This window comes from Balearica regulorum, chromosome 7 (genome assembly GCF_011004875.1).
Source record: "Balearica regulorum gibbericeps isolate bBalReg1 chromosome 7, bBalReg1.pri, whole genome shotgun sequence".
In the NCBI taxonomy this organism is placed as follows: Eukaryota; Metazoa; Chordata; class Aves; order Gruiformes; family Gruidae; genus Balearica; species Balearica regulorum.
The window spans coordinates 6,212,435-6,228,740 of NC_046190.1; the positions used below are offsets into that span (position 1 = coordinate 6,212,435).

A 16,306-nucleotide genomic window follows, 5' to 3' on the forward strand; every position below is an offset into this window, starting at 1 on the left:
TGTTTATTCCCTACAGGTAATATTAAGGAAAAAATATAACTCTTTAGCGGTTGTATTTGGAACTTGTGCAAAGACAGACACAATACGAAAAGCTTGAGATGGTCTGTGGCTGGAATACAAAATTAACAGAACTGAAGCAGACAAGAGAGTGATGAGGTGAGATAAGAAACAATGCCTGTGGTTTATCACCATCATTCTGCTCACCACATGAATGTTGGAGGAGTTCAGTTTCTGAAATGCAGCTGTCTATGCGTATTACCGTGATGAGATAGCTTTGTGTTAGCTCAGAGGTTAGCATAGGGAAAGAGATCCAAGCCATTTAATTCCTATAGTCATTTGGGAAATCCACAGTTCCTCAGCCATCGAGAAGGGAATTATGTATTGGGGTACAAAAAATACAACCAAGGCCCAATTATTAACAATGAACTGCAATTTCACAAAGGAAAAAGCTGACATGAAATAAAAAAATAACTTCAATAATATAAACTCTGGTTTTGATAGAACAAGAAACTTCCCCTATTGTTAAGGCACAACACTGGTTATCAAGAGATTTGATGTTTTCTGCCACTGTTTTACAACGCAAGGCAGGGCAATTCATTCCAGCAAGTCAATTCCATATCAAAGCAAGGCTCCAAATGCTGTAGTTTGCTCATTAACTGGACTGGTATTCACACATGACAAGTGTGCACTGCTGACAAGCATTCAAGTAGGAAAACAACAGCTTCAATTTCTCCATAGAAATCAAAAGTAAAGAGTTAAAGTCTAAAATCTATTAGAATTTATATCACAGTAGATATTGATTGCGTAAGAAGCACGCACATGAAAACAGAAATTAATGTTTTATTGGTTCTTCATAGGCTTGGATGGAAACATGTTAAACTATCATCTTGTAACTGCACTAAAACCAATTCATTAATTTACATTCACACCAAGAGATACAGAAGCAGCTGAATCAATAAATTATCTCTTCCTTTTCAACAGCTAAACCCTTTTATTTCCCAATACATTGCCATGCAGTGTATACACCTACCACTTCTGATGAACTATCTATAATCCTAATACAAAGCTTCACTGGGTTTGAGTGTCCTGCAGGATACAGGGTAGTCAATATTCACAGGAACACCCTACAAAGATAATTCATAAGCTGTTTTTTATCGCTACAGAAATTTGAAGATCTGATGCCTCTCTTCATTGGCAGTAGCCTTCTGTTTGTAGGCAAGTATTTACAAAGACTGAGAGGAGTACTGGCAGAAAGGAAATGGTAAGAAAAATGTTGCAAGAGGCTTCTTTCTTTCAGTGCCTATTCAGTGCCCAGTACAGCTCTGAAAATAGCGCAAGTTGATAGCCTGTTTTAAACTTCTGTATTTTTGAGAAGCTAGAAACAAGGCTTTCCTACCACTTCCTGATAACATTTGATATTCTAATTGGAATGTATACGGCTTCCCCCACTTTTAATTCTGCAGGTGCACTTTTATGTGGGGAGCAGCCAAAAGTAAATGGCATTAAATCCTCGGACCAATAAGAACAAAAGGCAGAGGCAACCTTTTTGGTTGGGGTTTTGGTTGTTTTTTTTAAATAATGCCACTAGCAAGTTGAGAACTGGTTCTCAAGGGTAGGTTTGGCTTCAGATGAAGCCAAACCAGTCAGTATCACTTGATGTAAAAGTGAGTATTTTAAATCAGCTAGCAATTGCAGTGTTACATTTAACTAGCACTCTGCCCACAGTAGCCCTTTGGATATAGGAGAAATAATTTTGATTAAGAAGGGATTGAAAATTAGTTCTAATGCAGTTTTAAAAACATACATATTACCATGCTTATCATATTTCCCAGATGTCCTGAAAGAGGAGAGTTTCCAGTATTTTTCTTCAGTCTTACTAGCAGGTTTCCTAGATTTGCCTCATATATCCACTGATTTAACAGATACACATCTAGGTGTGACTTCTTCCCCAGATGAATGGCCACCCTTTTGACTCTCCTTCTCACAGCTAGCATTGCACCCCAGTTTGGATGAGCTGTACCGGGCCAACAAAGCCAACCATGACAGGTTCTTCAACCAGAACGCGTCTAATTAGATGATGAAGCCTGTGCCAGCCAGTGTCTCCGAATGATTGTTGAGCCACTGGACCCTTCTCTGACAAAGCATCTGGGGCTGTATTTATAAAGGCTTTATCAGCTGCGCCTGAGATTAGGCTCAAGTCTGCTACAGCACATGACTTGAGCCACATGTACCCATACTGAATATACAGACAGAAACAGGTTAAAAAAAACAGACCCAACCCCTCTGCTCAAATTTTCTCTTCCTTGCTTGGTCCAAATTTAAGAAACAAAATGAATTAAATGAATCAGCAAGGAGGCAACAGCTGGGGAGTCTGGGCTCAGTTAAAAGCTCAGATCTTGAACTAACAACAATATGCATTCACAACAGGAGTCCTCCAGCTTATAAAATAATACATAAATGATACATAAATGTTCTCAGAATACCTAATAGGAAATAGTGACCTAGCAATCTTTTCACAATGCTGAAAAAAAGAAAATAGCCTGGAGTTTTAGAATCTAATATTAATTTCCTTAGCACCTAAATTACACCTCTACTGCTTTCTCAATCCCTGTCATTTGAACTCTCTCTGGATAAATGATTTCCTTCCTTTCAGTCATACTAAACTTAAGAGGAAAGGGAAAGGATTATCTGAGCATGCATGAACAGCACAAGAACAAGCTATTAACACAGCCAGCCAGTTGTTCTTGTGCGCCAGACAGAATCCAAGAACTTTCAATCTTCACATACATTCTCCTTGCTCACGGGCTGAGCACTTTAATGCAAGTAGCACTAAATATTCCTGAATATCATTATTGCCAGTATGAAGTGACTGAATCTAGAAAACTCCCATTCAATGGGAATAAAAATGGGTATTCAGGCATTAAACTACTTAACTAGCCTAGATACAACCTTTTCACCATCATTTCTTCCTTACAGAAGTGGAATATTTGGAAACGAGCAAAGTGACAGAAATAAAGAGGGAACATTGGCCATGCTGCATTGCAGCTTTGAACAGAAGAGCAGGAGACAAGAGTGGCTATATTGAAATAGGAAAAAACCCACTGCAGAATGAGTCAAAAACTGATGTATTTTGGCCTGGTTTATATTTTTTTTTTTAAACTTTGACCTAATACTGAAAGCGATGTTTGCATCTTTTGCTTTCTGGTCAGCAGAATATAAAATAAACCATTTTGAAACGAAAATGTATTTGTTTTGGCATTTAGCAGCTCCTGAGGTAAAAATAAGCAGTTCAGTTCTTGTGATCCTTGCTCACACAGCGTAGTGGTGTAGCACTTCAAATGCAAGGCAAGCAGGTCAGAGCTGCTACTTATTATGTCAATGCACAATAAATACTTAAGGCAATCCAGTACAGCTGCACTACTGTAACAGTGAGAATCAACAGTGGTAGTCTTGCAGGAATAACAGATACCAAGAAAGTGACAACTATTGGTTACTGTTTTCATTGCATTCTCTCTCATTTTAGTTAATAAAAAGCACAATTTATGGTATTAACTGTTGCCTCTATGCTCTATTTTTATTAAATATCCCGTATGATGTAAGCTATTTCACAACAGTCATTCCAATGTGTTTGTGCAGGGAGTGAAAGGAAATCATCAGTATACAAACCCTGATGTAGCCATTAGAAGTTTCAAAGCTGACGATTGTACATTATGCTAAAATGAAAAAACAGATTTCATATTACAGGTTTAAGTTACCTAAGCACATGTCTGAATAATGAACCAATGCATACTACAGACAGTCAAAATTTTGCTTTTGATGCTTTTTAATGCTTGTTTTTACATCTTGAACTGTTTTCAGCCAAACAACTCTCAACAGTTCCCTGGACAACTATCCTGGCTTCATAGCAATTTGATAGAGCTGAGTAGTCTGATAAAGTTTCTTCCATTTTCATACCTGCGTGCCACATTCCTATTGACTATAGGTTTGGACCCAAAATGAAAGCCAGGGGTTAGAGTTTCTCTTAGTGACCAAAGCCTTCCCTCTCAGCTATTTTTGTCCCTCCATCACTCCTTCTCCAAAATTCCCTTTGTAGCACACTGTTACTTCAATGCTTCTCACTCCTGTCCCTCCCACAACAGCTCTTTAAGATCTTGCTTGGAACAAGGCTTAATCAGTTGGAAGTGACAGCTTGACCCTGGCAGCTTATTCAGGAGCAATCTCTGAAACACTAATACATTCCTCCACGCTGTAGGATCTTGTCTCCATTCAGCCACTGCCCCCACCCAATCTCTCTAAAAGCCCTGTATCAAAAACCTACCACCATTTCTACACAAGGAATTTTCTCTCATTCACCAAGCTTTTCACCAGAATTGAATTTTAATAATATGAACATGACTCGATGATTTGCTGCCAAGTTATTTTTCGTCTAGAATATATTTATTATATGAATGTTTATGATTTGTATCCCATTCCCCTTAAACATATGATGGATGACCTTGAAAGACGACCTGTATGGCAGCGAAGTCTATCCTGTACCTGAGGGGTATAGGTTGAATAAAAGTGAGGATTAAGTAGTAACAAACAAATTGTCTACAATTAGAGCTAAGTGCCAAAACACATTCTCAGACTGTTTTTTCAGACAAAAAACTCAGGAGCTGGTAAGGAAGTGAGAGAGGGGAAAAATACTATGGACCAAGCTAGAAGGCTCGATCAAGAGTTTCTTTATGTGAAATTAAACCACTAATTTTTGGCCAAGCAGCAACATAACATTTTAAACCAAACTGTAATCAAATATTTTGTTTGGGCATCCATTAAATTAATTTTAATAAAAAAGTGCATTTAAAAATGCAAATTTTAAAATAAACATTTCAGAATTAATAGAGAGACACTTTTCTGAAGTTATTCGCTAAATCTAATGTAAATTTACAAGCTATTTTGTTCCAGTTTTTCCTTCACAGTTGCTGTATGCAATGACTTCATTATTCTCTGGAGAAAAAAAAAAAAAAACAAAAAAACAAAAAAAACCTGGCTAACAATATTCACAATCAAATCTAACCATATTAAAATCACTCAAATCAAAAACACTTGTGTGAATAACTACATGTTCCAGAGCATTAATAACGATTTAAAAAAAAAAAAAGATATAAAGTAATGGGGTAATGGTAATGGGGAATAGGAACATCACTTTTAGCATTTTGTAGTTCTTGCTAAAGTCAATAGCAATAGTTACACTCCTGTGAAGTACCTTGGACACTAGATGAATGAAATTATTAATGGCCTCTCTGCGGGCTATGAGAGTACAGTGAGGCTATTAGATCTGTTCTCCCATTAGGGAAAATTGGCAGTTAATGAAAATATAGCACTTTATATCAAATGATACACTCCTCTGTTGTTTTCGATTTGCAAGGCTTCACAACACTTGGCAGGGTGCCACAAATCCTTCAAAGCTGAAATATGTCTGAGCTGACATTTACACCTCCATTATAAATTCTAAAGTAGTAGTAAAACTTTTCACTCGAAATACGAGTAAAATGTTGAACTGCAATACTGCAGAGTGAAACATTTCACCTAATCTAGGATTTCATTTTTCCCCACAATCTCATCAATGCAAAAAATTTAGAATACGATACCTGGCATGGCACTGCCCTCCAGCCAGAAGGTATCATCAGCTTCTGCTCAGTCTGTGCTGAAGTATTCTCCAAGTTACTGGTAACACCGTTGCCTGTTCTGCCCATCAGCACGAGCCAAAAATTTTGCTTTAATGTCTTTCCCCTTTTCCCCGCACACCGAGACACTCGCAGGCAATATAAATCTCAGATCACTAAGCTGATTCGTGCCAGCTTACAAGGCCACCTAGTCTGCCTCCTCGCAGCCACGTAGCAAAGCAAAACTTTATGTAAAATACTCCCAAGATACTTTAGCTTAACTTGCTTTTTAAATTTTCCATTGGTGGAGATTCTACATATGCCTTGGGCAATCTACCACAGAGCTCAAGAGTCCTTCCAGTTAGGCAGTCTTTCCCCACACTCAGCCTAAGTTTCCCTTGCTGCAAGCTTAAAAACCTTTCCTTTCTGTACAATTCCCGAAGGACATGAAGAGCAGTTTGTCTTCATACATCTTTACGGCAACCGCTTACACGTGAAGATTACGTCCATGTCTCCTCAGATTTCTAGATTAAACAGCTCAATTATTTCTATCTTTTCTCAGAAAAGGGGTTTTCTATCCCCCTCTTGCCATCTTTCTCAATCCTCCTCAATTCTCTGCAATTCACCTGCATAAGTATTCTTAATCAGCCACTTACTATGAAAATACCAGTTGTAAACCCTGTTACTCTAGCCTACAGTAAAGTATTTCACACATTGCATTTTATCTATATGCAATTTTAATTAAAATTCAGTGCTATTTTAACATATTTAGCCATTTGGATAGTAAAAGCTAAAAATGTTTTGTAATGCAGAGAAATAAACAAATACGATACACAGTAACTGTAGCAATCTGATTTACAACAAACAAACATTCCTAACCTAGTTTTCAGCAGAATCATATAGATCAGACACAGTTTCTTGCGTAGCAATGTCTTGTGGTCCAAGGATCACAAATTTACCATTTACAAGGCAAAGGAAAAACACCTTAAAACCCATGCAGTTATAAAAAGCTTTTTTCAAGCGCCACATCTGATGATAACTTTGTCTCTTCTATGAGGACAATCTAACTGGATCATCTGTGAAGCAGCTATTCTGATGCAGAAACCAGTGAAGCTTTCCTTAACCATTCAAGTTTAAGTCCCTTGTTGATTAGCGGATCACGACCAAATTTTCAGCAAGGGACACAAGTATTGGCTTTAGTTTTCCCTCTCTCTGTCCACCAATCCTCGCCAACATGGATGCAGCACTCATGTCCCCTGTTCAGTATCAGTACGGTGCTCACTACAGAAAAAAAAGTTACAAGACACACTAAATATAATCCACTTACAGTGTCAATAATTCCGCCAACTATTTCCAGGTACTCACTTTTCAAAGTCACCAACAGATTGCGAGCCTATAAAGATCTTGGTTTACTGTGCCAGGTCTGAGTGCACCCTCAGCAGTAAGACTGTACTTTTTATTAAAGACTTTGCCATAAGAAACACAGTTGTGCAACAGCTTGACTGTCCTTAGATCAAAGTATAAAAATCATTTATTTTTTTTTTAAAGAAAAATTTCCCTTACAGAAATCCTGTCAGTCTTAGTAACATTCTCACTATAAAACGTCCTCCATCGGGGCTGGGAGCAAATAAATACAAAGTGCCAAAGTCAGCGAGTAAATGGGATTCAACAAGAAGAGACACAAAGTCGCCATTTACTCCTCAAAAATCTGGAGCAGACGCTTTGGCATTTACAATAACATCCTTTTTTAGCATGTATTCAGCTGCGAGTTTAGCCATGGACATGAACTGTAAATCCCATCCTATTAACAGGACAATTAGAATTCCTGCCATTAAATCCCCTTTACCCCCCTGGGGCTCAGGGAAGACAAATGAAATAAACTTAGTTCTACAATCTAAACGTTGTGATACAACAGTCTGTAAAACAGTATCTTTTGCACAGACCAAAGTCGGTACAAAACACAGGTACACTTTCTCCTGAGTAAAAGTTATCAAAGTCAGTAAAATCCTACCCTGGTTTCAACACATAAAATAAGAAAACAATGGAAACAGAAGCTTCAGCTCAGTGGAACGCCAAGTACCAAGTGTCTCTGTCAGCGTAGTGATATTTCATAGATATTAGGACAGGCACACAGTCGTTTTGTTGTGTGCTTCATATTACACCGGGTATAATAGGTATTTATGGCCTTTTGTTTTTACAATAACCTCTCAAGGACATAGAGCTGAGCAAAGTTAAAATTCAGGTTACTTTGTGATATATCAGTTGCATTCAGTGAGTTACAGAAGCTCCACGGCATTCTAATTCTTCCATCACTTCAAAGGTATAACAGACTCTGCTGAGCACTGGAACAAGTCTGTTGCTTGCCAGTGGAGCTCAATACCCAACCTTTGATATATGTTCTCAGATCCCAAGCACCAGAGAGGCTAAGGTCTTTTTTATAGCAGGTCTTTCCCTTAACCATTCATTAACCCTACTCCGTGAACTAGACTTCAACCTGGGCCCTCATTTTTAGTATCATCTAAATTATGGTTTACAATACAGTACCTATTTTCAAACAGGTTAGTAATCAAACACGTTGATGTTCTCACTTCCCATTATCGTTACTATTTGTGAAACTACCACCAAAAAAGCTCCAAGGATGTTCAATGGCTTTGGCTACTATCCACATACTTCACAACAAAGAATTCATCAACTAAATAAAAAAAAAGAGTGAGAAAAAGAAGTATCACTCTCCCTTTCTTGATGGGAAATTAGGTTACAACGAAATGAAGTCCAAGATTGGACTTCACAAGCCAAAAAAATCAGGTTCCAAATAAAGCCGAATTGTGGGAAACTCAAACGAAGAATGTAGGGCACAAAAAAACTGAGAAGCTCATGAGGCCAAATACCTACTTTACTTTGAAACATCCAGCGATACAGCCTAGGCTTAAAAGGTGCTTTGAAATCCTGGTCCAACTGATTTGTGTAATTGGGCAGCGTTTCTGTGAAGATGAGGAAATAAATCTTAATGTCTCAGCCTGGTGATTTCTTCTCAATACTCTTTTGCTTATATTACCTAAAGATCTCCAACTGCTCCTGATTCTCAAGCTCAGTGGATCCTCCAAAACTCCAGTAGATACAACAGAGAAAAAGCAAGTGCAAACTATGAGAAAAGAGTAAAGTGGAACTGCAGCATTGTGGAATTTCCTCAGCTAATTGATTTTCTCTCTGTGTTAACAAGACAATACATAGTATCATTTATGAAGACAATGTATGCAGAATATCCAGATCACCACCCATGACAAAGCAAGCTATGTTGAAAGAGCTTTCCAGCCTAAATCATTTCATGCATATTCATAACTTGATTAAAATCTTAATTTGTAAACTTACGAGAAACAAAACATGCACAGAATCGGCTATACGTACGTAAACCAGAGTCTGAACATGACACACACACGCAAAAGATGTCAGCATTAGTCAACACTGTACATTACGTGCGTGTAATGTATACGTATGTTAGCCTGCAGATAAACATTTATCCCCAAGGGAGGCTGCTAATGAGACTGTGCTGTAGGGAAGATATCCAATTATTCTGAATGACATTTATATTTTAATCACATCACACTCTCTGAAGAGCTCGAGGTTTGATGAAGCAATCCTTGAAAGACTGTCCTTTTAATCAATTAGACAGCTCTAGAAACATCAGCGATATGCTGTTGACAAGTCATTGTGCTGAATATTGTACAACAGAAACAAATTCTTCCATCTTCCTACCAAGACAACACTGCAGTCTTCTAAAACTTCTGAAACAGCTGAAAGTTCTCCTTCTAGGAGATACCTAGAACAGAATAACATGTATTTTGCTAAGAAACTAAGACATCCCTACTGGTCTCACTCTGAGCTACCATTCAATGACTTCTTTTCAGGACAGATGAAGAACGTTGTTTTAAGGGCATCACTCCTGTGTAAAAAAAAAATCAGACTTGCTCACCAATCTTTTACAATTGCCTTAACTGAATAAAACCAGGTCAGTCAAAAGAATTTGCTTTCATCAAGCATTCAGTAAGTGACAAATGCCATTGTCCACATGGAGCAGAAGAAAGACTGGCCACGTTTAATATGTTTTAGCATTAATCAGGCAGCTTAAGATGCTCCTGGTCATAGGAATAAGTACAAAATGAAGAAAACAGAGATGCAAGACCCTAATTAACTCATTCTTCAAATTACTGTTTGATTTTTTTCTATAAACAAAGTACATGCTCACACTTGTTATATTAAACATTTTCTACTTCAGACAACTTCAGACCATGTCTACTTCTGAGACCTTACATGAAAAATTTCACTTTAAAAAAATCTAGTTCTGTACTCACAGATATTTCTTAATAAATAAAAGACTAAACAAACAAAAATATGTAGTGAGAACTGATTAACATCAAGGTTTAATTAAAAAAGTGTTTGAAACTGCATAATGTAATAACGTAAAGGACAAACTATACAGAGAGAATTTTCTTTGCCTAGTAAGTAGCAAATCATCTATGCTTACTAGGATCATTTCAACTCAGTCAAAAAATATAAGGCTAAATATTTTGAAAACTAAAAATTAATTTGTTAATGTTAAGGAACCAAGAAAAACTGAAGGACAGAACAGAAATCTCACTATTGTCCTTACAATTTGTAACTTGTGGCTTGAGATCTCTTTTCCTGAAGGTACTCAAAGAACATCAACTTACCTTCCCAGTAAAGTGTGCATCAAGCATGTTTTTGACTGCAATGAGTTGTGTTTGGTTTGTTGGCTTTTTGTTTTGCCTTTTTTTTTTTTAACTCCTGCTTCTGAATTTCAGGCAGCTGTCATTCTTCTAATAAATCTTTCCTAACTAATCCCTCCTTCAATACTAGTAAATCCTGAGGGCTAAAATGCCCTTCAGCATAGATATTTGTAAAGACACAGAAACTTGAGTTAATTTCAATACCTAAATCCATCTTTAATTGCTAAGCGAACACTTAGCAATGGCTAAAACCACATCACCGAGAACTGAGTCAGTTGTTATCATCATCCTCCCTGATTGCCTGTTGAATTCATCCAAACCAGTACATAACCATCAAAAGCGTGTATTACTTGGAATGGTGTGCATTTGCATAACAGAAGATAACTTCGATAACAAGAATAGATTTTCACCTTTGGTGGAATGACTAAAGTTGATGATTATGGCAAATGGGGGGAAAAAAGGTTGCCAGTCTTAAGTATAGAAAATACGACTGCTGTTGCCGTGAAATACATTCAAATTGGCAATACATTCAATTTCAGCAATCATCAACATAAGTTTTCACACCTCCATTTTTATGAAATGACATTTATCACCAAGCACAACTACAACATGGAATATGCACCTTTTTCTTTTGCATTTTATGATACAAAATGTGCCAGTATATTACTCTGAGTTATATTAATCAGTAGGTTGAAGCTAAAAAGACATCTGGGAGGCACAGATGGTTCACAATTGGCAAATAACTACAGAACCATTATCTTCAAGGTCAGGTTTCTAACACTACAAGGGTTAGTAGTGACCCAAAGTCATCAACACCTTTCCAGAATGAACTGATACTCTTCAGTTCGGTTCCTGGTGGACAAATATCTATGTTGCAGCTGGCACTGACAACAGAGATGATCTCAGACCAAGCCTCAACTCACTGATGTTAATAGCATTCCTTTCCAGGGGAGGTGGGAACCTTACAAGCCTTTTCATTCCTAGAAATACCTTCTGCAGTAGAGCTTACATTCCTGCAGCCCTGATTCCAGTCCCAGGGCTTCCAAATTCACCAGTAATTGGTCATGCTTGAAGAGATATTTCAATGAACTCACCCCTCCATAAAAATCCTTGCCCTGGCTGTCTACAAAAAACACAGAAAACACAGTATTTAAACTTATATAACAAAAAATTTACAAAATAAGAGTAACTGCCTCTTTGGAAAGACTGAGAGAAATACTGAATACTATTTCAATAACAAAAGATTACTTTGGTGTTAAGATTATCTGAATATAAAAGCCATTCTTCTGGTCTAGCTAGAGATTATATTTTTGCAGCCATGACAAAGAAAGAGCAGTTCTTTATAAAACTAAATACCAACCTGGATGTGAATTTAGAATACTAAATGTTCGGTACTTTTAGATGTCAATGAATGCTCCCCCAATGACCTCTTACAATGTCAGAATTACTCCCCGGAATTCCAGGAAGGAAGAAGCTGAGCTATGTGAAAAATGTGAAAAGCGCTTCTGTAGTCCTTTGCCATATGGCACTATGGTGGTTCTACCCAAAGAATTTCCTTTAGCCACCCCTCAGTTGTTTTTAGAACCATAGCATAAAGAATAGTGAAAATTACAGAATGTTTTAGAGAGGAAATGAGGACAGAAGACAAGCATAACCTAGAGATTACTACTTATAGCGGGGCATGATTTACATATCTTCATATAGCTTATTACCATGATATCTCTTACTGGATGGTGTAAGTGATGAATTACACATGCAATTGTAATAAAGGGAAAGGTTCTGATGTAGCATCAGTTTCAGAGGTCTTTGCTCACCTTGTAATTCCATATATTCCAGAAAAGAGTTCTGTTGAAAGGAACAGGTCTACTTTCAAAGTAAGATGCAACTGAACACAAAGGTATCAAAAGATACCTTACAGGTTTTTGAAGGTACCAAAGTCTACCCTGAAAGGAAGAGGATGACACTTACCAAACGTGCTGCAAATCAAAAGATTTGCATCGATATTCAAGAGAAATGAGCACTGAGGAAAAACTCAAATACCAGTAAATTGGGCAAAGTTAGTCATTAACCATGAGAGGTTCAGAAAGGAATTGCATCAAAGCATTCCAGTACCACCAGCTGTAAGTCGCTATCACGGCTTAATAGATGCTCTATACTATTACTGCCTGCACCTGTGACCAACAGGATCCCTGGTTAACTAGACAAATGAGTAAACAGTAGCAGAATCTGATGTAATTTCTGGGATACTTCAGAGATCACAAAGATTGAGACTACTCATCTTTAAACATTAAGCAACTGAATTGCAAGCTTACGCGAAGATCGTAACTTTTCATTCTTCAAATTAATGGAGAACACAAACTGCCAGAAAGATGAAACAGGTACAGCCCTGGGAAGAAAGAGGGAAACCTGCCTGAAGTATAGAGCACAAAACAATACCTAACTGCTCTCTCTTAAAGAGGGCAAAAACAAAGAGTGTTCCCGCAGCGACAGCTGCACATCTTTCAGCAACTAGATTTTCATGACTTTCCTTCCTACATAGCAGCGTGCTGATATGCATCGCAAGCCCAGCTACAACACGCGACATCTCACGATCAGCCCGAGGTCCTTCCTCAGCCCCGAGCACCGGGGCCGGAGCGGCCCCGCTGAGGGTGCCTGCCCCGGGGCTCACCCACTGCGGGCTCCCGCTGCTGCAAGCCAGCTGTTGGGCGCACTGACAGCCTTGGCAGAGATGAGACCTCACAGCAACAACTATAATCGTCCAAAGGAAAACAGAAGCGGGTTTGGTTTGTTGGTTTGGGGTTTTTTTTTTGTTTTTTTTTTTTTTGTTTAGTTGGGTTTTGCACACTTCTCTCACAAACAGGAGTTTCTCCGGCAAAAATTTCCCGCAGGTCTTCGGCAAAAATCCCAGGGCAGAGGGGGCTCCCCGCTGCTCCTGCAACGGCTCACCCTGGGGAAAAAATTCCTCCCCCGCACGCCGGATGGAGGAACGGCGGCAGCTCCCCGTCGCTCCGGGCTCCCGAGAGGGCCGGCAGCAGCCTGGGGGGCTCCCCCACCGCGGGGTCCGCCTCGCCGCCAGAGCCCACCGGCGGGTGCCTCTCCGTCAGGGGCTGCGGGGCAGCTGACCGCCAACCCCGCACCCCCACCCCGCACCGCCGATCCGACCCCGCGCTCGGGTGTGAGGAAGGACTCCGGCCCCAGAACGGCCGCGGGCGACGGAGGAAAGTTGAGGCAGTCCCGGAGGTACCCGCTGGTGCCGTCCCCCCCCGCCCCGCTGTCCGGCGGGTACTCACACGAAGACGCCAAAGAGCAGGACCCGTATGCCGATCTCGATCGCCAGCTCCCGCATGGTGGGTCCCGGCGGGCTCCGGCAGCCCCGCGGCGCCGCCTCTCATTCCCCGCGCGGGGCGGGGGCACCCGGGGCGGCTCAGCCGCCTCACGCCGCCCGCCGGCAGCCCGCCTTGCCGCCCCGAGGGAGGGCGGCCGCGGCGCAGAGCCCCGCGAGGTGCAGCCCGGGCCCCTCCATTCCCCCTCAGCCTCGGCGGCTGCCGCGCCTCACGGAGACGCCGCGTCCCGTCTGCGGGGAGCGAGGAGCGGCGCTGCCTCCCGGCTGACACGGCCGCTGCCGCGGCTGAGCCGAGCGTCGGCACAGGGGGAGGGTCCCGGTGACTAACGCGGTGTCTCCCCGCGCGGGGGGCCGGGGGATCCTGAGGGTTTCCCCTCCCTTCCCCGCCCCCGCGGCGCTGGCGAGCCGTCCCGCCCGATCGTCTCTGCGCCACCCGCCCTGGGTCCCGCCGGCCCCTTCTGGGCGGCCCCGGGCTGTCACCCCCGCCTAACGCTGGGGAGGGGGCCCTGGCGCCCTTTGGGGCCGTACGGGCGCGAAGGGAGGTAGAAAGCTGTTCTTCCGTCTCATTTAATGCAACACTCCCCCCCCCCATCCTCAGCTGGAAGGACACGAACCCGTTGCCCGTCAGAGCAAAGCGCTGGCGGTGCGTCCCCGGGAGCTCCCTCATGGCACAGCCTGCAAAACGCTGGGTTTCAGACCTCCTGGGCACGGTACAGCGCGGATGAGGAGCTGGGCTGGCGGTTCTGTGTTCATCTCCGATTCGTAATGAAACGCTAAGGTCCCGAAAAGATGGAGAGAAAAAAAAAAAAAAATCGGCGTAGGGGAAACACCACTAGGCACAGATAATAGCCGCTCTTCATAAAGGACTTAAACTGCTGGGCGTTTGTACCACGGGCAATTACATGCCACACCACCCGGGCTGACACTGAGCTTGGCACGTTTACTTAATCTTTGCATAAAGGATTAACAGTGTTTGAATACTTTCTGCAGAATGTATATAACAGGCTTTCCTCTCATTTAGACATTCATGCCATTTTAAACCCTACTTAATGCAAATAACCCAGCATGTCGCTCCTGCTTCAGCTGGTCAGATTCTGCCCAGTATGTAATGTTATAGCCTAAATGTGTGTTCAGTGCGGTGTCCGTTCGTTCCCAGAGCTGGGTCCAGCTCAAGAAGCAGGCAGACGAGGTAGCTATGTGGGACTGCAGACAGCTGGGATGGGAGAAATGCAGGAAAACCACCATGGCCTTGGCTTACTTCTGTGATTCCTCCAATCCATCCTTTATTCCTCCCAATAGCAAGCTCTGAGCCACCCTAATCCTTGCATTGCCTTACCCTAGTTTTGTACAGATTTAATTTAACTTCCTCTCTGCATGGAGGGATTGAATCCTGAACATCTTTATTGTAAGAGAAGTTCAGCCTTAAGCCATGAAATGCAGCAAACTAATTCACATTTAAATGTATTTAATTATCTTCTTTCTTGTGGCCTTTGAAGGCATGTCCTTCAAGAAAGTGTTCATAGCTATTAACGCTGCACATAGTTACAGAACAACCATCACTATTGCAGTAGGGATCCAATTCACTTTACTACATGATTATTGCTAGAGAATTAATGCCAGAGAGACTTCATTACACCTATCTGCTGAATATATCCACTATGCATCAAATGGAAGCTTTGAACTCTGAATTAACTACCATTTAGTATAACTTTTATTGACCATGTTTGTGGAAGAGCAGAGGCATAAGCTTCCATACTACCCTCATCTACAGGTGACTACACCAGTGCTAGATTTGTTGCAAGGAGGGTCACCAAAGCCCAGAAAACACAGGTGTGTGTGACTGACATTGGAGAAAGCACTTAAAATGTTAGTATTACTTAAATGAGATCCTTCTCCCTTGTATGCCTTATTTCACTAGTTTTCAAGACAGAGCTTGGTCAGCTATTTATATTCAGGATTTTAAAAAACGTGATTCTGTTTCAGGAAACAAAGCTAAATCATGACATCTCCATATTAAGCTGCTGGTGGTGGTAAAGGACACGTCCCCTTCTTTTGAGGATGCTCAGTTGGTTTGTCTTCTATTGTCAAATATTTGTGCTTCCTCTAGTTTGTGCCCCCAATGACTGAACACATATGGACATTGTTGCTAAGTGTGCACAAGAAAAATCTTTGTTTTCATGAATAGTCCTTCCTTGCAGGAATAGCCTCACAATTTGTGTGAATCAAGCCGGTCATGAAACGAGGAGCTGCAGGGACTATCAGATAATGCCGGCAGTCTGTACTGCAGTTACCGGTTCTGCACAAACTGTGGAGGAGGCAGGTGACAGAAGTGAGTAAACTGTGTTTGCTCTGCTTGAGCATCACCACGTATATAGTGTTTAAAGGGGAAACAGTTACCAGTCACGCATTTTCATTTTTTGTCCTGGAATTGTATATATCGCTTCAACTGCGTTGCCTTAGCCTGTGGATCCTTCAGCCCCTTTGATTTTGCTACAGTACCTTCGCTACTATCCTGCTACAGAAGAGGAGATTTTCCTCACAGATTTGTATTAGTGTTTGAAATCATGCAACTG

At 41.1% G+C, this 16,306-nt stretch overlaps 1 protein-coding gene across 1 annotated transcript in view; it reads right to left on the reverse strand.

Annotated features, from left to right (window-relative positions):
• The window catches only part of PLPP4 (phospholipid phosphatase 4), a 67,804-nt gene extending 53,660 nt beyond the window's left edge, over window positions 1-14,144 (reverse strand). The window contains exon 1 of the mRNA XM_075757761.1: window positions 13,681-14,144. Coding sequence (XP_075613876.1) covers window positions 13,681-13,736 — 56 coding nt within the window. The 5' untranslated portion in view covers window positions 13,737-14,144. The remainder of the gene's footprint in view (window positions 1-13,680) is intronic.
• Window positions 14,145-16,306: the final 2,162 nt, after the last annotated feature.